Here is a 27660-nt window from a genome sequence, read left to right as displayed (position 1 = left end):
TATGTCAGAATGCATGTTTTTATATACCTTGTACACTATTTTACCTTTTTCGCATAAAAAGAATCAGATAATTATATTTTTTATTGTATAACATCCTATTTTAATTAATAGTTAGTCTCATATCGTTACTACTGTAAAAAAAGTAATGCAAATGCTTCCAATTACGAACAACTATAACGTTAAAGCTTTTGGTGAAACTAGATTATTTTTAAGGTCAACAAAAATTTGTCGAACAGATTCGTTTTATGCCTTGAGAAGTTACATAATTATATTTAAATAATACTTAGCAACTCACCGTGACGTAATATAAAATTTTTGGTTTCCGGCAGGGAAACCACAATGATCACCACGAGAAGATAATGTATAAACTCTGCAAATGTAAAAGAAATCATATAATTAGTTTAATTACAAAATATTTATGTTAATACTTTTTTCCATAAATTTATTCTTTATCTACTCTATAATATTACAAAATAGCTTAGAAAGAAATAATTTTAAACAATAAAAAAGATTAATTAAAACACGGAAGTATACGAACGAAAAAAAACAATGAAACAATATTGTGAATTACTTGAACATAAAAGACATTTAACAGTTTTGTAAGTCTGTTTAAGTGTGAAAACGATTATTTTTATTCCCAACTATTATAAAAAATAATTAAACTGAAATTGTTTCACTGTCAAAGATAAGAAAAAATGATTGCCTCTGCGGATTCATTTTTATCTTAGCCTAGAAAGAATTAAAACTGAAGTGTACAAGCGAGGAATGTAAATTAAACCACGACAATATCGCAAATGAAATCTAAAAAAATTTTGTTGAAACGAAAGTTAACCTAATGAAAGTTACACTCATTTCGTGTTCACTGACGTACTCCTTTAAACAGAAGAAACGGAACAACCTCGTGTTATAAAAATAACTGTTAGAAATCATAATAAATGTCTGATATGATCGGAAAACAATTAGTTTCATTCATTGTTACTTAGGAAAACAAAATTCGAGGACAATGTATCGATTGAGTCGTCCGCAGTAACCTTTCGAAACGAGGTTAAAAACAATGATCAGGCTCGCTTTATTGGTTTTTGCTTTCAAATGTATTCACTTAACTCTGGCATGTCTTTAACGGGAAAACATTAAGGAATAGAAATAATACACTGAGAAGAAAACGAAATCTAGTGAACAACAGAGAAGATTAACTCACCCGTTTTTCTGACATGTTTCCGCATGCGTCACATCATTGTCAATTTACCGTGATTATCGTATATTTTTAAAAAATCTTTTTCACATTTATCACGACAGAACGAAAGGGCAATTTAAAAGAAATAATTATTTTACAAACAAAATTCGGTCGTCCATGACAGCTCGAAGCTGTCCGAAGCTAGAAAGACGATCATATAACGGGTGGTAAAATTTCGCTTAATTTGGTATACGGCGGGGAATAAGAAAAAATCACTGATGTCACGGATATGTCTATTTTCTTTTGTAATGAAGAAGTTTAAAGTTTTCCCGCCTTTCTTTCTCAAATACATATGCAATCAAAGAAGATACACTTAATACCACGATTATTGGCGATCAAGATTAAGTTATCATTGTACAATTTAAATTTGAATTTAAACTGACTTTTACATATCCACGAGTTTTATCTGATTAATCGCAACTTTCTCTTCTTAATCGCAACAGTATTCATCTGTTAACTTTAGCCATTAATAATGTAAATATTATATATTTGATAAATACTTGTATAAAAATTGTTTAATAAAATGTTTCATACTTACTCAAAAACCATATTCATTATAATTATTAAATATTAATAATCTTCTTTATTCGTCAGTCTTCTAACCGCGCACATGATCAGAAATAATATGAACGATAAGTAAAGCTGATTAAGTTCGTACGATCTATAAAAATGATTTAGATGAATCGATGTAATACCTACGTGCATAAGTTAGTCTAAGATATTGAACTAGTGACGCGTGAAAAATTTTCTTGAAACGATGCAGAAACATACGATATACGCGTGGTGTTATTTTATAGAAAAAAATGTGGGAAACCTCTAGATACGATTCTAGTAACTTGACAGGATTAAATGACTTTAAGAGAAAAAAAAACACACACACACACGCGCGTGCGAGAAACTTGTTCAATATATATTAGTCAAATTAATAGTTGAGATCACATTGAGAGACTTCGATATATTTATGCAACTAAATTAAATACAACATAAAGGTTTGAAGATACCCATAAAAAGTACTATACATTGTATATGTACTTATTTATCTCTTAACGTTGGTAAGCCGTCTATCGATTCTCCCCACGTACACACCTCCTCTTCAGTCATCGATTGCACTTTTTGCACCTGCCATTTTTTTTCCAGAGTAATGAGAGCCTCGTCTGAAACCAGTAGCACGAGGGTGCAGTAAAACAGGCCTGACCTGCGGAACCACCCTCACCCTCTTCGTCTCAATGAATCTTTCATATTCAATATCTTTCGAAAATTTTTGAAAGTGTCTCCTGCAAGAAAGAAAGAAAGACAAAGAAAGATACACTTGAGAAGTCAAAGTGTGCAACGAAGAAAGAACAACGCTGCTGTCAGTAAGAAAGAAAAAGAGGAAAAAAGACAGAAGTAGAAGAAGGTGAAAGTAAGAGAGAGACAGAAAGAGGGTGGGTGGTGGGGGTCTCTCGCTTTAAGAGTGAGGGAGAGAGAGGAGGTCGAAGGGAGTCGAGCGAGGAGAATGACGGATAGTCAGCAGCAGTTTTGCTTGCGTTGGAACAACTTTCAAGCTAATATCACCAGCCAATTCGAGGCCCTCAGGGATGACGAGGACTTCGTCGATGTCACCTTCGCCTGCGACGGTAGGCGTCTCCAGGCGCACAAGGTTGTCCTCTCCGCGTGCAGCCCTTACTTCAAGGAGTTATTCAAGGTTAGAAACCTTCCTCGCCTTGCTTCTCTCGGTGTTAGTTGCTCGGCGCCCTCCCCCCTTCTCACCCGCTCCTCCTACTTTCCCTCTTAGCCGATCTTTCTCTTACCTCCTTTAAAAATCATGCCTCCCTTTAAACATTGTCCAGATTAAAGAACTTAATCATCATTCCAATTCATTTGTCATGATAGTATGTCGTAATACTCCTATATATTATCATTTTGCATTTCCACATAGGATCATAATATTTTTGCTATTATTTATTTATTAATAATTAATCACTTATTGTTACGCGAATTTTATTATAATATACTATGAGTTCTTTATAATATTATATAATACAGTTTAAATAATTTTAATAAACATGCACAAAATGAAAATCTAGCCAGAAATATAAGTTTCTCTAGTAGATGCATAACTTATGAGTTTAGTATTTATAGTGTTTCTGTCAATGTACCTATGACAGTTATGAGATTGATTTATTATTATGCAAATTAATATTATAAATTGAAGAGTCATAAAAATTATCCATTTACATTTTACAATTTGTAATTATATTTTTAAAATTATATCCTTTGTTATAGTACACTATGAGTACACTATATTTAAATTATATAATGTCATGAATAACCAATGTTTTAACATTGTCATGTAAATGTTTAATCTAGTTAAAAAATTTATTTACATCAGATAACAGTATGAAATCTGTCAAATAATTTGTAATGTAATTTCATTGCTTTCAAAAAACATATAAAATTTAATTTTGAATAAACTTTTACATTAAATACATAAAATATTTAATTACGTGTTATCCTTCAATTTTTGTAAGCAAATAAATTTGAAAGATTATATTTTGTTTAATTCTTCTTTCCACTATTATGAACAATGAGTACTCAAACAATAGCATTTCATATTTCATGTACATATAATAAGCATATGAGCAATCTATGCTTACAGACAAACCCATGCAAGCATCCGATAATATTTATGCGCGATGTGGAGTTTCAACACCTACAATCACTCTTAGAGTTCATGTACGCTGGAGAGGTTAACATATCTCAAGCAGAATTGCCTACATTTTTAAGAACTGCAGAGTCTCTGCAAATCCGTGGCCTCACCGACTCTCAAAATAATCAGCACAACAACGAAAAGGTTTGTCTTTGATCATTTTTATGCAAGATGCATTATAAACTATTTCTCAACGTAATTATTCTACTATAGTACACAGTATATATTGCAATTATAATACTAGTATAGTTTCAATTGATTATTTTGTAGCATTTGAAAACAAATAATATACATACATCAAACGGTCGTGGGCTGATCTCACCAAATTTAGAGGAGGACCGTAGCAAAACTCCACCAACCTCAAGTCCTCCACCTCTAAAAAGGCTGTGCAAACGAAGTGATTCGCCTCAAATATCTAGTCCGGTACCAGCTGCGGTGGCCTGTGCAACTGGGACGCCACGCACACGGCCATTAATCGAGCCGCAGGTTCAACTTGACTGTTATAAAGATCTCGATATTGTTGAGGTTAGTTACGGAAAGCTTATTTTTAATTAAATTTATACTTTCGCTTGTTAATGATGAAAAGTAATTATAATAATTTTTGTCTTTTAGCCAAAAATAGAATTACCAGAATATGGAAGTGATGATGATTGTTCTCCAAAGCAGGAGGTCAACGCACTGCCAGGTGGTTTTCTTAGTCTTGATAGCGGCATGGAAGTTTTGCCATCCTATCCCCCTTCTTATCAAGGTAATCAGAAATAATATTAGGTCATGCTTTAATCATTTCCTTAAAGTTTGTGAAAATACAGATACACACACACTTCATTTATATTATAATACAAATAATTGTAAAATAATTTCTGCAAAATGTAATAGAATGTAAAAGAATGATTAAAATTAGACTTTTAATGGAATTTTAAATTTTTTTAGGGGGAGGGGGTGGAGGGGGAGGAGGAGGAGGCGGCGGTGGTGGCTCATTGGAAGGTGGAGTGCCAGGACCATCTCACGGAGGCAATACGGAGCTAAATCAAGAGCAACAAGGTAAGTGATTATCCGTCCCGACCCTAATTCTTTGGTAGTTGCGAGCACCATTACAAACAGCAACAACCTAGTCGATCATGTCGGAGAGATTTTTTTGGATGCGAATATAAAGACGGAAGGAGAAAGGAGAGCCTCGGTTTGAAATGGTAAGCTCGTGTAGCTCGGTAGCTCTTGCTAGGCGATAGGAAAGAAAGGAGTAAGAAAGAGAATGAAAGAATGAGTGTGTGTATTTACATGAGAGCGAAAAAGGAAGCGAGAGAGAGAGAAAGAGAGAGAGAAGGAGAAAGAAGAATGCGTGAAAAGTGAGGGAGGTGGAGAGAAAGGGAAAAAAAGAAGAGACATCTGACACTCGGAGGCAATTTTCTGATTTTATTATGCAGGAGAGTGCAGTTTGCGGCTGTTGTGTGAGAAAGTCAGCTGCGTGTACTTACATACTCGGGCTCTCTACCTGTTTTTCACATTGTTTGCCAGAATTGGAGGTGATAAGAAAATTTTTTAATAAATTGTACATGAATTAATTTTTACAAAGAGAGAACTTTTATACAGCTTATGTTAATTTTGGGTTAATTTATGAATTATGATTTAATTTTAATCGAGTTGAGTAAAATAATTGAATATTCTTGTAAACTTATACGTAAAAATGTAAATGTAATTCTCCATAAACCTAAACAATGAAAATTAAGGAAATATGATGAAAGGAGAATAATTTTGAATATTTATCTAGAAAAATAGATCCCTCCGTCTGGTAAAACTGCCTGCCTGTTGCTTCTATGATTTCCGTTATTGTCCTTTGAAGCTACGCCAATTGGAAATTTTGGATAATTTTTACTTGTGAATTTTATTCAAATATTGACCATTTTTATTTCAAATTTTAATCAATATTTTAATTTATAACTAGTTTTCCTTGGTTTTCTTTTCTCTAATTGGCGTTGTTTTTTTTTGTTTATTTTTCTTTTTTTTTTGTGTACTCATATATCCCATGGCAAAACACCCAAACTTGAAATTTATTGCGGAATCATTGCTTAATGCTAAATCTTGTTATAAGCCTTTTGGTTAAGGTCAGTGTTTAATTACAGTGTTATTAAAGAACAAAAAAAAGAACAAATTAATATCTTTGGCTTTACTAATCATACTTCGTGGCAATATAACGTCTATATATGATATCAAACTTTTAAGAGAATTGAACTGTTGTTAATTTAAAAAATTTAGTATGAAAATTTTCCTCATATATGTTTCTACTACTTTTTGTTTTAGTTTACGTTACCTTCTAATTTAAACAAAGTCTGTATCCAACGTCAAAGATGATAAAATATTACTTACTTTTATAATGATAACCAATTCAAGATTTGGAACCAATACAATGTATGTTATGTGTTAAAAATTTGCAAATGTAAAAGGGTGTTGTTGTCAAGACACAGTTGTATAATAATCTCGGAGGATGGCAGCGCGAGCTCTCACGCCTCATATCCCAATAACACACGCTTACCATTTGTCTCCGATGTGTGCGCGTTAGCAAACGCGCGATATCGTTGTGCACCACGACAAGTAGTAGTGGGATCAGCTGATGTTTCTCTTCTTTTCTTAAATTTTGTAGAAGGAAGAAGGTTTTCTGTTATTATTGTTTCTTTGAGATTGACAAGTATTATTTTGAAAAATCAATTGGATGTTCTTTATTAAATGATAGTATTTTAAAATAAAATCCTGGGAACGTTTAATTATTATAGAAATGGAATTAAGATCAGAGAGATTAGAAGGGGAATTAGTTTTGAAATTATGATGTTCAGAGGGTTGAATATATATACGATTATAATGACAATATATGTGAATAAAAAATTAATTTGAAACTTACGAATGATCCCATTGCTAAGTGAAGTAGAGCATACAATAGTCGTGTGGCTAGGGTTCCTTAGCTGGTTGTTGCTGTCCGGTGGTGGCTGGCAAATCGGAGACCCCACCCATATTGATCCATTCGATAAGATAAAAGAAAACAAAACAAAGCAAAAGAATTAACTCCCTTCTCCGTGCTGCCTCTACCGGGTTAGAGCAAGTTGTGTGTGTGTTGCAGCTGACCTACGCAAACTGCACTCGCTGGACCCACGCCCCTGTCCTGTCTGCAACCGCATGTACAGTAACTTGTCGAACCTGCGTCAGCACATGCGCCTGATCCACAACCCTCAGAGTGTCACATGCCCCCTCTGTAACAAGCCATTCAAGACCAAGCTCTACCTGAAGCGCCACCTCGTCAGCTTCCACGAGCTCAACGTCGCAGACAGGCATCGTCAGGAAGAGATCTACCAGCAGCAACAACCGAAAGCACAACAACAACAGACCGGAGCGCAAACTCATCTACAAATCCAGGCACAACAAACAACAGATACTGTTAAATCATTTACTGCGCCCAGAGTTTCTCTGGAGGAGGCCACAACAACATTAACTCTGGAAAATAAATCAAGAGTATTCCAAGATGATGCTTATGAGATCAATCAGACCAATGCCGAATCAAAGCATTTTCAAAGCAACATGATGCAATTTGACGCTGCATACCACTAATGCGCCTTGGTTACTTTGGGCCATTTGTGATAATTTTTTGGTTGAGTAGACTTATAATGCCAGTAATTTCTGGCAACCATAAACTCCAAGTGAAGTTTAATATAGTCTTTTGCAGGAAGACAAAGGTGCGGTGAAGAGATTCAGGATTTGTGTTGTAATGGAGAGTGTTGAAAAGTTTATAAAACTTTCAATCACCTTAACTGCTCAATGATACTTTTTATATAGTACGCGTTTCAATTTCCAAATCTTCAACTTTTGTTTGCAACAAGCGCCAAAAAGTAACCATATTTTCTTCCCATTTTTAGCGTACACGCTTGATTCGGGAATACTGTGGTTACCTGCAATAGTGAATGATTAATACAAGTCTTTAGAGCATAATACAAAAACAGAGAGTTGAAGTGACACTTGAGTTAATGAAATGACAGTTGAAGTATTTGTAACGAAAGATGATGAAAGTTTTTGATTCTGTGATACTCGTTATCTTTTCTTATTACTAACTTAATTACAATTTTATTGATATAGAAATAATAAGTTGGGGAATGCAGTAATTGTTTTGTTTATAGAAATACGTGCATCGATGATAATAGGCACTCTGCAAAAGTATTGGTATTCTCCTTAAATTTGAGGACATTAATAACTTGGAGAGTCCTTTTATTTTTTTTAAAAGTATATTTTCTGCATATAACAAGCATCTCCCTAACTTATTCAGTATTATTTAATGTTATGCTTTGCGCTCTCTTATAATTTGTAATATTATTTTAGTTTCTTGATTAAGAGTAAGACATAAACAATTTTCAATTTGAAATGTAAAATTCTCACTCTAAAGAGCCTATTAACGAAGTGATACTGAAATAACTTTTGAACAATCCATACAACACTGCGCAAAATTAGATAATCTCTTCACAGCGTCTTATGATAACTAATGAAACAATAGTTCTTAACAAAGTAACTCGCAAAAGGTGCCGTGCCTATTCGTCGTAAGGAAAAGCGAGAGAATATTCCTTAAACAGAGGAAGAAAAAAAAGAAAAGAACCAGAAATAACCGTCGCAAGTGGAACAGCCATCCCACCTCGTACTGATTATTCCGCGAGTCAGGATAACTTGTTGTTTTATTTGATGCTATACAGTGTTATACAGACTACAGATATTTACAACGATATTATATTCTTACAGAGGATTATATTTACTTTATTGATTACGCCACTTGACTGGGTGACACGCACAGAAACTCCCAGAATGACGTACGAACATATTATAATATATTTTTCACCGCGTAGCAGTTTAAACGGTGCAATAGACAGCCAACCGATTTTACAGCTCAAGCAGATTTACAGAGGATTTATTATTGACAGTTATCGATGGGAAACCACCGTGATGCAGCAGATTGAATTTAATATATTATAAGAGGTCTGTGTCCGAGATGGCTTTTCCTGCAATCTTTCTTTCATACGCTCTAATGTGATATTACAGAGCTGAATTAATCGCTTTCCTCCATACTTTTTAGCATATGTTCAACTCAACGTTGCTTATTACTTGTTACTTTAACATATAGTTTTTATGTTAAACTTTAAACTCATATACGGACATTATTGTAAAGTATAATATTCAGTTTCGTTCGTTTTCGTTCTGGCTTGATTTGTATAACGATAGGAATTTTTTAACTCTTATTGTGATTCTTTTGAAAGTAAATTTTTCGCAAACAGTATTATTGCTTTAACAATTTTAGTATATTTTTTTATTGCTATATATATTATTGCTATATATATATATTTTTTTTTTAAATTAAGATATATACATATAATGATTACGTAGAACATTACTAATGATAAAATAGTTGGTCCCGAACGACTTTATCAGAGTACTATTTTAAAATACGAATTGCCGACATTGTTCAATAATTTATTATTCATTAACGTTAGTTGTATTATACCTTTTAATTTTTAGGATTTGTAAAGTTTTATAATTTTATAACATTTTGTAAGATATTTTTTATTACAATACATAGCAATTTTCCATTAAGTTTTAGAATAGTCGTGCATGCATGTCGACGAAGAATGTGTTAAGTTACTAGTTTAACATGGAACACGTGTATAACGAAAGTGACTATCTATTTTAAGTCACGTTAAGTTTTGCACGCGTATCAAACTTTGTTTAGGAGTATTTTCAAATATTTGTGCTCCGCGATACAACAGATGGAGTATCTTTCAGTAAAGTTTAAAAATTGCTTGATTTTATATAAAACTTGCAAAGCGTTCTTGAGAGGAGGGGGGCACAGAATAAAGAGGAAAAAGAGAAAAGAAAAAAAAATAAATAAATGGATAAAGCCATCTCAGACATCGCCGAACTCCATAGCCATAGTACCACACAGTACAACTCAGGATCTTTTATATTATATTTTACAGATGACAATAGTTCCGTGAGCGCGATGTCCTCGACAAATTTTTCGCTGTACACTACTTTCTGCCAAAGTCTACGATTTTCAATAATCGAACAATTATTCGAATAGTAATCGTTTCGATAAATGCTCGAAAGGATCGTTTAACTCTTTTTTTCTTTAACATTATACATACAGTAAATTAATCGAACGATCATTATTCCTGTCTTTCTTTCGTTTTCACATCTCGATCAATGGATACGAATCACCTCGTTACCGTTTTAATTGCCTCGTAATAACAGTATCACGATCGATCGTTCGAATAATTATAAAATTATTGAAAATTTCCAGACTACGAGCTGGAGAGAAGTCGAAACGTTTCTCGAGTTGATCGCGCCGTTCACACAGGCTCCTTACCTCACGATTTACAATCAAATCACAGATGCAGCTATATATTATTATAATAAGTATATTTACATACCGTTTTACAATAGTGCCGGGGTCGCAACGACTGCGACGAAATCAAATTTTCTTAAAATGAAACACGCCAGACGCATTATTACCACGAGAGAGATGGGGATACAAACAAACTCGAATTCTTTCGTCTCGCAACGTGGACGGTTTTCATTTACTTATTGTTACGCACTTTTTCCGAAGGTTTTCCTATTCGTTCTTTTTTCAACGCGTAGAACAGAGAGCGAGAAAGAGAGAGCTTCGTGCCCAGCGCATAGTTTTTACTGATTCTAAGATTAGAATATAAATGTTGCATATCATGTTATTAAGATTGTTGTACAGACAGCCTGTTGCAAACCTCGGTCTATGGCTCCTTTCTGGATTTTTTTTTCTTTGCGAAAGGAAGAGATTTTTCTAGCGTAAACGATCGAAAGAAAAAAATTTCGTGCGATTCCAATTAAAATTTTGTCAGCCTTACGATGTGAGTTCATCAATTTGAAGTATCAAAATTGATAATTATAAGGAATATAATTCTTCAGTTGCACGATAAATTTGAACGTGTCCAAAGTGTATCACGGTTGAACTGTAGTATCAGTCGTAACAGTTTGTCCCGAGACAATATTTACTGTCATCGCGCAATACTAGTTAAACAATAGTAATTGGATAATTAATTGACAAAGTAACTGATGGATTGGTTCCGTAGACCGAGATTCATGTTCGTATACATATGTATATCACACAAACACATACAGCACATAGCCAGAATCAAACAGCGAGCCATAAAGATAGAGTACATAGAATGCAAATAAAGCAGAGAAATCCAGAATCGGTGAACTTGAAACAGAGCATAGAATTACAGGGAAATTCATTTTTCTAACTCGCAATCTTTCGCTGGGCATTAAAAGTGATATTAACGATCAGCCGATTAGTTGATTAATTGATTGATTGATTGATTGATTGATTGCTACATTCCAGGAGATAATGCAGTTTTTCCATTTTTCCATACCGATACCGGTTAACGATCGACTTAATTAACAAGCAAGGCTAAACAGAACTCCGTGAATTCACTATCTAAGAACCGTCTAAGTCTGGAGAAAGCACCCTTTTTACAGAATTAAGTTCCTTCAACCCTCCGGTATTTCGTTTCGAATGTTTCCCTTTAATCGGTGGGCGATTTGAAAATTGGAAAGTTCTAACGCTTATTCGAGTTTAGCGACCGCTTCGATCGAACGCTAGAAGGTGTCCAAGAGAAAAAAGTATTTTTAAAAGACTGCGAAACCGCAGAACGTGAAACTTTTGAGGAACTCGACAAAGTTTTCTATTGTCGTTGGCGACAGGAAGGTCGAAGGACACTTTAAATTCCGTTCGAAATTTAAACGTTCTTAAGAGTTGCAACGATTTGTCGAATCGAAAGCTACAAACTTTCTAATTTTCGATTCAACTATATTTCCTTCTATCGGTCGACGAAACAAAAAGAATAATGACTATAAACAAATGTTCGACGAGTAGCTACGGATATAGTAACATTCCCTAGCCCTATTTTTTTCTTTTTTTTTTATATTAATCGATTCGTTTCTCGACCATTATTTATTTCTATTAATATTTATTCAGAACGCGCGTAACAGTTCAAAATATTCGTAAAGTGCATTGAAACGAGTTCTTCGATGAAAATTTTGAGTTTCTATTTGCTGTCCTACCTTTTTTTCTTCTTTTTTTTTTATAAAAGGAAAGTGCATTTGCTTAGTTATTGTACATATTGTAAATTACAGTGATTCGTGTACTCGAGAGTTAGCAATTAAATCATAAGATTAGAGTTAGGATCATCTTCGATAAGAGAGAGAGAGAGAGAGAGAGAGAGAGAGAGAGAAAAAGAGGGAGAGAGATAAGATTGGTTTCTCGTTCGGTCTCTTGAATCGTTTGTAAGAATGAAATCTAGTCACGATATGGTCTCACGGAAAATTGACCGTCGAGGTATTGGCGAACTTTTCTGCGCGGCGTGTCAAACAAAAACTTGCCATTCCGTTGCTCGAAGAAAGTAAATTAGTAACAATCTCGTTTAATGAGGTGTAAATTTTGTAAATTATTTTCCGTTCTTTCTTGGTAAAACGAAAGAAAGAACGTTAGGGAACGTAGAATCTGAAACTGGTTAAAAAATATTAACGACAATACGAGTGTGTAATGTAATTTTCGTTTCTCTTCGTTTCCTTTTAATGGAGAACCAGAGAGAAGGGAAAATTCAACGTCTTCTTCAAGATACGATAACGAGAATTGACGAAATTAAACAAATTATACTTCACTGAAATTGCGACCGTAGAATTTGCTGATCGTATTTAATATTAATATCGTATTTCTTAGTTCTCTTACAAACGCCACCACCACCTTCACCTTCACCTTCACCCTGCTTTCTCTATCCCTCATCGCTCATTTCTTTTCCTCGTTCTTCTATCTAATGTAAGGGATTTTCTACACGATAGCGTATTCGAACGACCAGTATTTCACTAAATATTGTTTAATTAATCATTTTTATAACTGTAAAGACGAAGTAGTCTGTAGTGCAATATTTCAAGTAGACGTAGTTAGTAACGTCAGTATTGAAAACGGAAAAGAGAAGCAAACGGGAGTGTATGCAATTCTCTGTGTAATTCTTTTTATCTAATTACGATTTGTATCTTTTAATCCTGTCATAGCCAGCAGTGCGTAGTTCTGGCCTTAATTATTTTGCGCGAAAGCAATTGTCACGCTAAGAGACTTAAATGTCTCGGAAGAAGTAAAGATAATTTGATTGCGTTGACAGTGTTCAACGAAACAGAGTTCTTGCATTCTCTCGTTTTATAAAACAGTTGACTCGAATAGCTTTCTTTGGTACACGCGTATCTCTTTTCATTTTATACAGTCATTTCATACTTGTTGGTCATATTACCCGATCGATAACTAATTACAAATCATTTTGAACGGAGAGATGATTACTCTGACGTAAAACGCTACTAAGTAAACTCTATCTATCTATTTATCTACCAATCTACTGATATTCATCTAAAGATAACATAAATTATGCGAGCAATTAGCCGTTCAGCTGTATATTATTGCTTTACGCGTTGACTGAGACTTTGGTTGCGGATTTCAGTGAAAGCAAATTCACCGAACGAGAATCCAAAGTGATACATATATATATATAATGGAAACACTTGTGCAGATCTATTTCGGGAAATCTTGCTTTGGTGACGCGACGTGACAGGAGGATACGTTCAAAATGAAAACAGATTCCCAAAATGAATCATTTTTATAAAATCATCACATCGTGGTAAAAAAGTAACTTGTTCGATGCTTTTGCGAGAGATTTATATTCGCAGTTTTCATTGGACTTTTAATTAAAATTCGCCGTTTGCTCTGAAAGCACGCGAGTAACAATAAGATATAAGATGCAATATTTTAAACGTCGTTCGTAACAATGCGCGATAATTTCCAATGCTTTGATATCTTTACAAGAAAATGATCGAGTCTTCTCGGAACTTTCTTGGAATACAAAGTAGAAAGGCCGATGCTGAACATTTTTGCAATAACTAACAGCTACAATTCCTCGGTTTTTCAGACAACGAGAAATTTTTATTGAAACATTTCTCCGGATTGGGAAGAGATGTACGCTTCCGATAAAAATATCGAATATTTTTCAGAGCGTTAATAAAATTGTTGCAAATAGGAGGAAAGAAAACAGATGTTTACATAAAAGCTGAAAAACATTTACTATGCAGTTGCAGGTAATTACACAATCAGGAACGAGTATTGATTAATTGGATTTTTTTGTAGGAGTCGATCTGTTTCGCAAGAGTTATTGCAAATATCGTAATTAAAGGTTATCGCAATAAATAAAAAATATTATATCCAATAATTTTTACCCGAAAATTATAACGATTAGACTATAGAATTTTTACGGAAAAATACCAATATCGATTATATATAAATATATAGATTCGTAGATTTTTTGCAAGACAGAGGTAAAGAGAAAACGAGTCGTTTATTAACTTATACGGATGACCGTAGGTATTCTTATAAAAAATTCGAACGGAAATAATGATTAGGTATAAAAAAAAAAAACTGTTTAAAAGTAACGTTCGGCGTATGAAGTATTTTTCAAGATGATCAATGAATCTTTTGCAAAAAATCTATCAATTCGATACAATCGAATAGTTACGCAGTTAAATTCGTATTGAAATTACTTCTAAAATTTCTACAAGGGGACGAACAATATCGAGGAGCGGTAATTGGAATTGAAATTTTTGATGTATTTTCATGTACATAGAAGGGAAACACTTTTAGTGTGATTTCTTCGAAATTGTCTGATGCTTCTGATGTAGAAATTTTTCATGCTTCAATCTAAGTGCATTTATTTAATAGGACCTATTATTATAAACAATCCCGAGTGACATAGTCTACGTATACAAACTAAGGATATAATTGATAAGTATTCACACGAATGACTGAATAATCTCATTCTTTCCTGTCTTCGTTAAAAATATATTAACGCGAACGAGGGGAAATAAAAGTTTTGTATTTGGGAGTATGATCTGGCCAGGCCAATTGCGAATCTGTTTGTCCAGTGAAATTCGTTTCAATTGTGAATATTGGTTTGAAAACTTTCATACGAAGCCCACGACTTAATAAAATAATAACCAGTATTTGTCGAACGCAGGATACGTGTTTTTATTATACATTTTACAATTTTACGGAACAATTGCTTGCAGTAAAGCCTCTAACGTTAATATGCTTACATTGCAAATCCTATTCATTGTAATCCGTCTATACACGTTACCAATAGTAGATCGATTATCCGACGTGTACATAAAGCATACGAAAAACAAAAACTGTCGAAAAAACCCCGTTTTCATCAATTTGTTTGAAAATATTGCACTAGCCAGTGAACATGTAATCTTTTCTTATCTTATCGTTATATGTATCTGAATAATTAAATGTTTGCAATTAATAGAAGCAATTATCTGTACAGATCTTGTACTCCGCAATGAAAAAACAAAAAAAAAGAAAAAAAAAAGAAAATCAGAGGAAACAGAGGAGAACGGTATTGCGAATCTTTCGTAACTGGATTTGTAAAATTTTATTTTAGCACTGTAAAACAGACGATATCCGTATTTTTTAGCGTTACGTTGGTAATGTAATTTATGTAAGAAATTTTACGTTCAGACAAAGGTACGAAAAATACTGGCAACGGAAACATTTTATATTTTGTACGATTGTAAACAATAAATAATTAAACAGTGATTTTAATACTTTTATCAATACACAACGTTAGCCTTTAACGTTAATATTTATTTATGCAACGATTAATTATTTATTGTTAATAACGATCGATTAATTAACCGAGGAAAAGGATCACCGCGATACTTAATGAAATATTTTCGTGCAAAGTTTTGTTAAACGCGCAATAACGAAACGTTCAAACGTTTTGTATTACTTTAAGTTCCTATTTTTTATTTAACCATTCGGTCTCCACTCTCTAACTTAATAATTTTTTTTTGTTTTTTTTTTAACGAGTGTAAATATTTGGAGAAATTCTTTTTTACGATTAATAATTAACGCCTAATTTAAAATTGATACACATGGAAAATAATCGGATCTATGGAAAAGAACCCGATATTATTTAAAGTTAATATTTTATTTTCTCCACAATGAATACCTTTTATTGGCACTTTAAATTAATTCTATACAAAGAAAAGGAATAAGAGATGATGCTATTGTAATGCGTTTAATGAAATTTAACCCTTTGAGCTCCTTCAACGCACCATGATAACAATATTCGATGTTACTGCTGTTCTCGTGTCTAATAATAATTAAAAAAAAACTTGCCAGGTGCTTTTTTCTTTCTTTTTGTACCCCGAGTCGAAGCCAGTCGGGAAACTATGTTAACCGTTTGCACTCAGCTCTTGCAATAGAAAATCTCCATTATAATAATTTCAAATTCACTGACCGATTAATGCTAATGTCCCCTCAGAGGGGGGTGCAAAGGGTTAAAAAGTGAAAAAGTACTCTTAAATCGGACAAGCAAATATACTCCTTAATCGTTTCCGCTCGAGCATGTATCACGCGAAACTTTGCGCGTTGATAAATAACGAGCGTATGTACTTCCGTTTTAATTTTCCGTCGGTTCGTGCTTCTTTATCGAGATATAAACACAAACGAGACTTAGAGAAACAGTTTTCTTGGCAAAGAAAGAAAAGAAAAAGAAAGAAAGGGAAAAAAGAAGAAAATCTGTTTCGAACAAAAGTAACGATAGATATTTAATATAGGTAACTACCAAAATATTGGAACGTCGATACAAATATACGCATAGGGGTGTATCGATTTATTTACAGCAACTTTTCGTAGTTTTTAACCCCTTTACGTATATTTGTCCCGATCTCTCAATTTCTATTAATTGTACGCGACCTTTCAATTGTCAGCGCGAAGATATCAGTGAATAAAGATATTCAGATTTGTACATCAGTTTCGATGTAGTTATTTCACGTCTTACGCTTGCTAATCTGCGTAGGGAATTATTTTTTAAGCGAAACTCGAACTGTTAACATGTAGTAACGTATATAGACGTGTGCAGATTAATTGCAAACCTGGCGTTTCGTTCTCGTTGTGATTTTACCTATTATTTCGCGCGAAGTTATTAAATCTCCTTTTATCCTTGCAGCGTATACGTTTGTTTCACGTTTCAATTTTCTCGTCACTTTTTTTCCCGTTACAAAATATACACCAACGCCAGCTTTTAAAGGACCGTCGTTGAATTCGGCTGAATATGAAATTAGCGTCTCGTACGTAGTAGAATAAAAAACATTTGAATTCATTTTTTTAACTCCAAGGTACATGAAGTATTTGCAGTTGACAGATTCTTAATTATCGTGCGCTACGTCGTGTCACTCTGGTCCCGGTAACGGCTATGTTTTCGTTGAAATGAGCGACGTTCTCCGAAAATAAAATTAAATAGCACTGCACGAGCGACTAATAACAATTCTCGCTTGCTCCACTGAATATCGCGTATAATCTTTACTTTATATCGCGTATAACTTTTTCTCAAGGTTTTCACCTTCATACGCATCCTCGTTGTCCGAGGCTGAACTCGATGGAATTTTATTTCCAATCTTTCTTGTAGAATTCACCAGTTTGTCGGTCACGAAGATAAAAAAAAACAACGTTTTAGATTAAAGTTTCACTCGAATGAGACGAACTGAACGCTATGAAACGGAAGGATTGCTCCAAGAGAATCTCTGTCATCAGAAGCTACAGGACTAAAATGATAATTACGATTAGTCCTTACGATTCAAAAAATTCTTTCTTCCTTCCTTCTCAACTTCAACTTGAACGTCGCAATTTGCGAAGAATTTATCATCGTGCTACGAGAAACTCGTTCAATTTTTGAGCAAATTCTTGTTTAACGAACAACGTATCGAACACGCATTTAGTTCGTTTTCACACATTATTTCAGAACGATAATATCATGGGAACAAGACTCAATATCGGGAAATGCACGCATATATATTCGCAAATCTGATCCTTGTGAGCAGACGATGTGATAATTTGACGAATTCAAGCGCGTCCTTCGTATGGGTTCAATATGCATCTCAATGAAGAGGTAGCTCCACTTGTTATATGCTACCGTTGCATACCGATGCTACGTACCGATATTGATCGCAAGTATCACGTAGCTACCCATCGTCCGACAATGTAATAGCATTTCAGCTATTACCGTCCACGCAAAGTATGATACGCACCCTAACATCACTTTTTCAATTACAACCTGTTCAACGTTGGTCGTTATGAACTAGTGTGACGAAAGGATATCTTATCATGATACGTAGCTTCGAACGGAATGTGAACGTTGAAATAAAGTAATATAAAAGTAAAAAATATATACGTACATGTGTGTGTAACGTTGCCTGTTCAGGTCGAAGAGTACGTCGCGGCAGGCCGCGGCTTGGAACGAGGGGCGGAAAACATGGATCCCCGTCCGTGCAGGGTAATTCGCCGTCGAGAAGCGAGTGGTTACCCTTGGATATGAGAACTACGCCTCCAGCTGCTGTACCCGCTTTCCGTGGTTTCGAGGAATCCTCTTCCGATGGCGTGGTAAATTCTCCATTTTATACATCGCACATACCCCCCGCTCTCAATTTAACTGCAAAGCGTTACACACTTGTCTTAGATGCTAATTCGCTTGTCCCGTGAGACCTAGTTCTCCTCGTCATCATCCCTTTTACCATCTTAAATATAAGTATGACTCCTTAAACCTTTGAAAAGTTACTGTAGGAGAAAAAGGAGAAATTGGTCGATCGAATGTTGCGCCTACACGGCCGGGTAGGATTCGAATCCGGATCTTTCGCTTATCGGGCGGCTGCTTGAACCGTTAAGCTACCCAGGATCGATCGACGATTCCGACCCTCTCACCTATAAACAAACACGTGACTACGCGAAGTGCCCACTTGTTGCGTGCATTAAAGATTCTTTAAATCCGATCGCCCAGAATTCATCGCTTGACGCAATTCTTTGATTCGTTAATTCGCCGCTCGCTATAATTTCCAATATCGTTCTCGCACCAATCAGTTTTAATCCCTCGCCTCCGTTCGCTCTGACGCGCGTCGCCACAGTGTGTGCCGGGATGACCAATCTCTAATATTCGAAAAACCGTATACCGTGTTGTAAACAGGTTCACTTGGGAGAGGGGATAGCAGTTTGCGAGGAACAACTAAGGGCTGTGAAATGGAGTGATTACAGAAAATTGACACGTGGCTTAGCGGCAATTTTATTCAGCCCCACCGAGCTGGCCACCTGTTCGGTTACGGGACAACGATGGAGCCGAGCTGGAACTGCCACTGAACGACCGGTGAAGCCTGCGCTGGACAAGGCTAAGGTACAGGCTATTATATGTGAGTATCAGCAATTATCATTTCTAAATCACTTTACTGTTCGACCCCCACATTCCGTTCAAATTTTCGCATTCTCGTTTAAAATTGTGAAGAAATTTATCGGAATGAATTCCAAAGTAATTTCTCCAAACAAAAGTATTTAAATGTTTTTTTTTTTCCTTTTATTATTCTATCGAGATAAGTAATTAAAAAGAAATACAACATCGTTTAAGATGCGTAATATAGTAAGGCAATAAACTTGATTTCTGGGGAATTTTCGCTTGCAAGTTTGCTTGCGTTCTTCGTTCTAGAACGAGAATTTCAACGGCTTAACCCCTTGCCGTGCCATTTAGCTCGACGAAAATCGGGCCCAAGTATTACGCGTCAACTTGTGGTAAACCGATCAGACTGATGCGCGAGAAAGGTCACAATACGAGCCGAAATGTAAATGCCTCTGATATAGACACTTTTGCACGATCCGACTATCTGTACACGACCTCGGCTCGTCATATTCAAGTTTCGGCCAACATTTTCATCACGAGTCAGACTCGTTAAAGCACGGCAAGGGGTTAAACGGGAAGTTTAGCGGATGGATCCGACGCGGAACGAAACGTGCTAAAGGCGAAAGAAATAACTTGGGTATCAGATTTTATCATCGGGGTCCGAGTAATCTCCTGCGCAGGAAATTGATTGCGATTTTATACTGGAGTACAAAGTCCCTGTACTATTTGTTTAATCTAAACGGTAAATTACTATAGGTCCTTTACCACTTTGTACACGACAAGCGACGCGCGTTGACAGGTTTCCCTTCGAAATACAATATGCTTGCTTCGATTAACTGAAAATGTACTATTACATGAAAAATCATTTTTAACAAATATTCACATGAGCAAAGAGGTGATATTAAATGACGATAGATGTAAAGGAAATGATCGATAGGTCGCGTAAGAAATGGAAGGAGGCACAGGATTAGCGACGCAACTGCTCGCGAGGATGTCTGAATATAATATTGTACTTATTCGAATTTGAAAATAAGACGTTTCAGAATTGAGCCACCTTCCCTTTTACCGAAATCTTTGTACCATTAACGCTCAAATATCGAGATAAATGAAGAAAATCTACGATACGACAAGAATTTCACACTCGTTCGGTTATAATATCGCTCGATTCGGATGTACTCCTATGTCTGTTAAAGAATTTTCTTCGCTTCCGTAAGTAAGAATAGCGACTACGAAATTTCTCGAAGAAACGAGAACATTGTTGGATATAGAGTGATATCTAAAGGCCATGTATTAAATTCCTCGAAGTTAAACTGGCGGAATATCGGTTGAATGCAGTAGTAATGCTCGCGTCGCATTTTCTGCATTTTTTCAAAGTACGTATTTGATTGGAATTTTGAAGCTTACGTGACATCGAGATTTCCGACGGTCGACGTAAGCAGCGTGAAGCAAGTGTTGGCTTACAAGTGCAAGGAGAATTCAACGGCGCTCAAGATGAAATCTATTAGATACATTTGGTGAGTAAATAATTTTTAATTCATATTGAATATATTTATTATATATTTATAAATTATATTATAATATATGTTTATATTATATTATAATTTATGATTATATTACTTATATTTATAGATGAACTCTGTTCGTTGCATTATTGCATTAATATAGTTTACATATTAATTTACGACTTTAAAACGTATAATTATCCGCTATGTTAAATCGCTTTGAATTTGAAACAATTTGAATGTTAGATTGAACATTCCACGTATTTCACTTCTGAAAAACACCAATAGAGTGTAAAATTGCGTATTGCAATCCGATACCTCCAGATTAAAGAATGAACAAGAATGCTTTTGACATATGGCGCGCGAACTGCAGCTAACCAATTCGACTAGGCATTCCGTTGACCAATTAATTTGCAGTCTAATCGTTTCAACTTAACGGAAACTTGGCGAAGATAAAACGTTTCTGAAATGAAGGAATTTCTTTTGAGATTTTTTTTACCGACTAACTGCATTAACCGTATTTTAGAGGTAGCGTTTACGAATACAAAGGGTGGAATAGTAGAAATTCCTACCTGCAATATTATCCGTCACCGATAATTAAATTCCAATTTTTTTTCCATCGCATATGTAAAATAAAGTTTCGCGGAATACCATCGAGTGCACATAAAAGTGAAACGAACATGTGTATACAACAATTAAACGTGTTGCGAAGCTTCCTGCTGTTCCTTTGTCAGAGAAATCTGGGCATTGTCCCTAAAAAGTGTATAGGCGATTTCCACGCGTTTAATTGAAAAAAGAAAAATAAAAAATAAAAAATAGGGAAATACAAAGGGATATCGGGAATAGTGAAAAATATTTGTTCGCAGTGAGAGACAGGAGACGGAACGATCGCCAAGAGCAAATCCAGAGGACAAGTGAGAGGTATGTCGAGCGTGCGACCGTATTCGAAGAATTTCACAGCGTTCACTTGATGATAAGGGGGCTTCTGCGACTAATCTTCGTGTCCTCCCTTGATTACTGACTCTTTGATATCCTGGAATTAATTTTTTCGTTTGAGTTCGCTAGCAATTTAATCTGGCCATGGTTTGCGACGTCCCACACTCCTCGTCCAAATCGAGCCTAAGTTGCCTAAAAAGCATCGGAGAGCTAGAAAAGAAAGAGAGGAAAAGAAGCGTACGAAGGGATCAATAGCGATTCGATTTATTTCGGTGTATCGAGCCTGCCTCGCGTTTCGAGACAATGCCTAGATTATTTCGACGATTAAAGGCTCCCGACACATCGATCGAATCATAACGGTAAACAGTGATCGGAAAAAGATGTAGCCACATATCCATTTGTCCCGATATGTAATCGTCGAGCAATTACGCGGAACCGTCGTTCAATTACAGGACATTCGATGCATTTCGACTCAAGCTATTTAGCATGCAGATTCGTTTATACGTACAGTTGAAAGTGACGGAAAATATTCGACACGAATCGGTGATAATCTAATATTAAATATTTCAATTATCACGTCGGCTGCCACCGAATGTTTAAACGAATCCGGGTGACTGCGAAACTTCTCATCAGGCAGCGCCACCAAAATTCAGATAACGTTTATTCGATTACTAACGAAGGATCTTCGAAATCGTACGTATTCGAAAAGACGTTTATATATAATAAAACTATCGAATCGTTATAAGATTAATACCGCAATGATTTATCAAGAAATTTACTTAGAATGTAAACTGCCCGCCTAACGCTAAATTTGGGAATCATTTGTCCGAAGAGAAAGTTTCGTTGTATCTTCAGACAATCCCCCCTAATGATTTTTCAACTAAATGCATGTCCTGAAATATTTCGTCCTAAACGTGATAATCTTCTACTACGATAGATGACGTATTGATCCTCGGTGTGTTTACGCACCGGTATTGTGCTGTGTGGCGCGTTTGACGGCGGTTTTCTCGTAAATTTGTGTGGTAGTCATAACATAGAAAAGGCTTCGTGAATGAAATTTCCGGGACGAATTTTTTCGAAGGGAAATAGGAAATTTATCTCGACAGGAAGATAAAAGAGAGTGCAGGAAAGGAAGGAATTTCAGTAATCGTTAACGAAAAATGATTATTCGGTTTATATGGTTAATTATTTTTATTAACTTTGGTTCTAGAGATAATTAATTCTGCTTTGATTAATTTAATTTTTTAAACGCGTAATTCTATCGCCAGAGAGCTCCTCTCTTTCAATCTCGTAAAATTATTCGCGTAATAATTACAGATCTCTTCATCGATTATAAACAAATGTACCAACGTTAATTGTAACGAGAAATTTATTATTATTTCATTACAATTTACCAGCTAACGATATATAAGCCGAATAATGAGAACAAAAATGAAAAAAAAAAGAAAAATAAGAGAAGAGGACAACTACCTGGAACGTAAGGGTAGTAATATAAACGCCTAAGATTTAAACAAGTAAATAGATAGATGAACCGAAAAATTAGAGAAAAATGAGATATATATATATATATATAAATAAATAAATAAATAAATAAATCCATTGGTGCGTATGTGCACGTATATGCGGATCATTTTCAAATGTTTTTATGCATTATACGGGATACGTGTATATAATTCCATACGCACGTATACAAATAATTATATTGAATTATTATTAACGAGAATAGATGGAGACATATATTATTTGTTGGGAGAGCATATATTACACGATATTTAATATATTTAGAATATTTATTTGTTGATTTGATGATAATATATATATATATATATATATATATAAATACGAATAGATTATATATATATATATAAGTAGCTGAATAATTTCTAGAAGGCTTATCGAAGATTGATACCAGTGGCGGCTCGTGATTGAAATGAGTAGTTGGTACTATTCACAAAATCGAATGATTTTTTCTGTTTATTTTTTAATTAAACAAAAGGTAACAATACTAGACGAAAGAGAGGCTGGAGTGTTTATGCTCGAGCTGCCTCTGGGGATGTCGCGGCTCCGCAGAGCAGCGCCTATGCACGAGTCGCGTGTGGTCGTTGATACAAATGAAGCGTGGTGTTTCATTGGGGAAAAGGTCGATCGATTATTTCTGTGGTTTCCTCATCCTCCTTCTACATTTGCTTTATTCGTTCTTTTAGAAACAATCATGCTAAAATCCCAATACGTGCTACTTTTAGTGGTCGCCGTTCAGACCTTCAAAGGGTTCTACATTTTCCAACCGAGACCGATTCGTCTTTTTATCGTCCATGCAGTTGCATCGCGTCTGTTTAATCTCTCGCACGATCGTTGGAATCTGTTTTCCTCGCGAGAGAACAGATATCAACAACAAGAACCCCAAGTTTCTAATTATTTGAACAACAACCTTCGGTCGCGTAAAGTGTGAAACATCCTCCTTCGATTCGTTCAATTTGTTCAATTTGTTGCGCATTAAAATTATCACTCGCATTTTTCGGCACGATCAATTATAACGCGTAGAACTAAAAAGTGCAATTAATTATAGTTCGATAATTGGTATCGTTAAGCGAGGCCTACGTCGAAATGTCGATTCTTTCGTGTCCGCGAGGCCTAACGAATGTACGTGCAAAGACATTAGCGCGCGTTAATATTTCTCGAATCTCGACAATTCTCCGAAAAAAGACGAAATTTTTTTGAAAATTCATACGGTAAAAATATATTTTGTATACTTTAGACGCGAAATTGGAGATATCGGTCGAAAGTGTAACATTAGTTTTGAAAATTTGAAATTAGTACTTGGGCATTAATTCTGAATGGATTTCAATTCAAAAATCCAAACGAACATTTCTTCCACACCCCCCCCCCCCCCCTTCTTTTTTGTATCGATACCATAAAATGATAATCGATATTATAAAATTTGGAGAAGAAAATTTTACAGAAAGTAACAAACTGAATGTAGCAATAAATTTTCTAAATTAGTAGGTAGACATGGCTGAAATTGCCAACGGGGTATTTTTCAACTCTGATCGCGGTTTTCAAATGTTTTTTTACCCATTGCGACTGACGGCTTTTTTTCCACTGTCGCGGCGCGACTATCGGGTCAATTACAAATTGGTTAGCAATTTAACGCGAAACTGTACAACTAACTTGTTTTCTAACAAGTAAATTCTTCCGAATCATTTACAACGCTTTCCGCGCGATTGTTTCTGATTAAAAACTGATTAAAAATTATTTTTGGGACGTGGATTCCTCTTGGACGTACATTTTATCTAAAACAACGTGTCACGTCTAAAGGAACGATTATTTTCCGTTGTTAAAACTCTAATTGTTGTATTCCCGATTAGTTATTTTTCATATTATAGACGAAATAATTTGTAAATAAAGTAATGATAGTAATAATAATAATAATAATATTAATGATAATTAGGGGTAACGAGAGACAGGAACCTTTGTGATGAAATGATTACCTTGAATAACAATTAATTAATTAACAATTAATTAATGAGCGCATCTCGATGAGCTTTAATTATTGTTAATTCTTGAGTATCTGGATACATGAGTAGCTGAAACATTAGTCGTTAACCAATAAGCTAATTTATTTAGGGAGAGGAGAATTCGCGAAACATTTATCTGAAATGAAACAGAGAACTCGCTACGGCGGAGAAGGTTATATCTATATGGTTATTCGTTAGAGGGAAAAGAAAGAAAAAATGAAAATGAAAAAAAAACGAAAAGAAAAGTACGCGCAAACTAACAACTCGCTAAATGGTTGGGAAAAAATCTGTCAACTTAGTAGATGCCGAATTACAGCTTACTCGGTCCGAGACATGTAAACTGAAGCTCGATCGAACGTAATTGAAAGTATTAGGAAAGTCAAATGAAAACCTTAAAATGTGCGAACTGTCGTGAAGAATCGAAGAATTAACGATTCATATAACGTTTCAAAATTTTTCTGCTAGATCTGTATACGTACATAGAACCTACTGACTTCGAGCTGAAATTATTATTGCCTTTAAAATGAAATTTGCATTTCATTTCTGCGAATAAGCGTTCGCTCTCTGTGTATGTCGACAAGTAATTCCATGCTACTTAACTACTCAAAAGATAGATTTCGTTGGATTGTTAAGATTTCCTTTCGATGATTTAAGGTTCTCATTTGACGCGCGTAATAAAAATGTATGTAACAGTAAGTTTGAATATAGTTTAGAAATTGATCGATGAATTTTTCAAATGAAAACCTGCAGAGAAAGGATTCATTAGAGAAAGTTGTGATGCGACGGGAAAAAAGAAAGGAAAAATATGCGACAACAACGTACGAATAATCTAGATAGCAGATAACGAGACGACATACTCCATGCCTTACATAGAATTATCTAAGCCTAAATAGATGTATCTAATTAGTAATATTAAATTGAGATCAGGAAGTTTCGAAAATACTACAAGGAATAGAGGTCAACAAGGAATAGAGGAATCTCATCCCGAAAATCATCGTTATTAGTCTTAGTTTCGGGATCTTAAAAGATTCGACTTATTACCTATACGTTCGATAAGGGAACACAGCCGCCTCGTTCGTTGTTGGCCAAGCATTTCTTTCAACCCTTTGCACTCGAGGGCCTTTCTCGCTCGGTGAAGAAAGCAAAACCTAGCAACTCGAGACGATTTCGCGCATATATTAAGGTATAGCAATTAAGGGCATCGAAATTATTTTCTAACGTAGTTGATGAAATTGCTTAACCAACTTTGGATAAAAAGATCTTGTACGCCCGAATTTAAACGGGTGTCGTTCTACGCTCCAGCAAGCTTAGGGATCACAAAGGATCACGAAGCGTTATTGCCCAAACGAAATTTAAGTAAACTTGTTCGCCGCTCGAGGTATCGCGTCAGTTCAAGTAGTGACCGAGTGTCACTTCTAGTCGCCTATCGCGTGCAAAGGGTTAATAACTAACCGAAACCCCTAATTAGAGTGGAAAGTGGCGCTGATCAGCGAAACTCAGAATGTTTGCCGAATTTACAATTTCCTCTCGCAATGTTCGTTAATGGATTGGAACATCCTCTGTAACGCGTCTCCAATATTTCGACGCAGTTTAAACATTTCCATTAAATTCGACCTGATCTAACGAGGTTTAGCGTTTACCTAGAAACTGCGTAAATATCATAGCAATGAAAATTACTCAAAATTCATCAAACGATTCGTGGAAATCGACTAAACGTGCGATTATTAAATAATAAGATTGAAAAAATTACTCGCGAGTCTACTGCTATTTAGTAAATGCCTCTTGATAATGATTTATTTCCCCAAAGAAAGATCTCTACTATACAGTTACCGCGTGATAAAACTGATCGAAGTAATAAATATTTATTCACTGCAACGTTCTTTATTTCTATACCGATGGAAATATTTTCAAATTGTATTCTTTACTCTATATTCTTTCACTTCGTTTACTGTTAACTGAATACTTTCTCCATTGACGCTTGATCACAGTAAATATCTAAATAATACGCGATTTAACTGAATATCCTCGCTACAGCGAGTAATATACACCGAGAGAAAAATACTTTATTTTATACCTATCTCATCGATAGTTAGCAGCGAACAAACGATATAAAAATTTTATTGCTTTAGGTACTTATTTTTTGCCAATGTTTAAATAATTACTATTAAAGGATGATTATTCATTTGATTGCACATCCCCGTGTAAACATATAGATATTTCAAATACTAGTTCTCTATCAATATTATGAAATATGTTTCGCATGTGCAGAATCTATATACGTTCGTGTACAATAAACAACGAAGATACTTTTGAGCAGTGTTATATAGTGGTATATATCGATTACATACCAAATGCTTCTCAATTGTATCGATTAACACCATTTTACTCGTCAAATCAAATTGCTTTTGGTTTTCATTAAATATTTTTTTATTTTTGTTTTCGTTGCTTCAGAGGCGCCTAGAATTTGCTG

General features: G+C 35.0%; 2 protein-coding genes and 1 long non-coding RNA gene across 6 annotated transcripts in view; 2 read left to right on the top strand and 1 right to left on the bottom strand.

The window, feature by feature from the left end:
- Positions 1-1387, bottom strand: part of Milt (trafficking kinesin-binding protein milt) — a 29388-nt gene extending 28001 nt beyond the window's left edge. Inside the window, exons 1-2 of the mRNA XM_076894493.1 lie at positions 1199-1387; positions 296-370 (exon numbers count right to left, since the gene is read on the bottom strand). The gene's annotated coding sequence lies outside the window, so the exon portion shown is untranslated. The remainder of the gene's footprint in view (positions 1-295; positions 371-1198) is intronic.
- A 1275-nt stretch (positions 1388-2662) lies between these two features.
- On the top strand, positions 2663-21657 carry LOC143422785 (uncharacterized). 4 transcript variants are annotated; one of them, XM_076893703.1, is made up of 9 exons: positions 2663-2918; positions 3873-4067; positions 4194-4448; positions 4536-4671; positions 4860-4964; positions 18281-18459; positions 19037-19256; positions 20637-20751; positions 21606-21657. In XM_076893703.1, the coding sequence occupies exons 1-9, from the start codon at positions 2730-2732 to the stop codon at positions 21655-21657; spliced, it is 1446 nt and encodes a 481-aa protein (XP_076749818.1). In that variant the 5' UTR covers positions 2663-2729. The 4 variants fall into 4 exon arrangements, with proteins under 4 accessions (XP_076749818.1, XP_076749817.1, XP_076749820.1 ...); XM_076893702.1 differs by having other exon boundaries at positions 4854-4964; XM_076893705.1 differs by lacking the exons at positions 18281-18459; positions 19037-19256; positions 20637-20751; positions 21606-21657 and adding an exon at positions 7030-7817.
- LOC143422786 (uncharacterized) lies at positions 8347-9774 on the top strand. The gene is made up of 2 exons (XR_013101758.1): positions 8347-8921; positions 9541-9774. It is a non-coding gene; the product is annotated as an uncharacterized LOC143422786 (long non-coding RNA).
- Positions 21658-27660: the final 6003 nt, after the last annotated feature.

This window comes from Xylocopa sonorina, chromosome 4 (assembly GCF_050948175.1).
Source record: "Xylocopa sonorina isolate GNS202 chromosome 4, iyXylSono1_principal, whole genome shotgun sequence".
NCBI classification, from domain to species: Eukaryota; Metazoa; Arthropoda; class Insecta; order Hymenoptera; family Apidae; genus Xylocopa; species Xylocopa sonorina.
The sequence above is the reverse complement of the archived record's forward strand: the minus strand, read 5'-3'. Positions and strand labels throughout refer to the sequence as shown.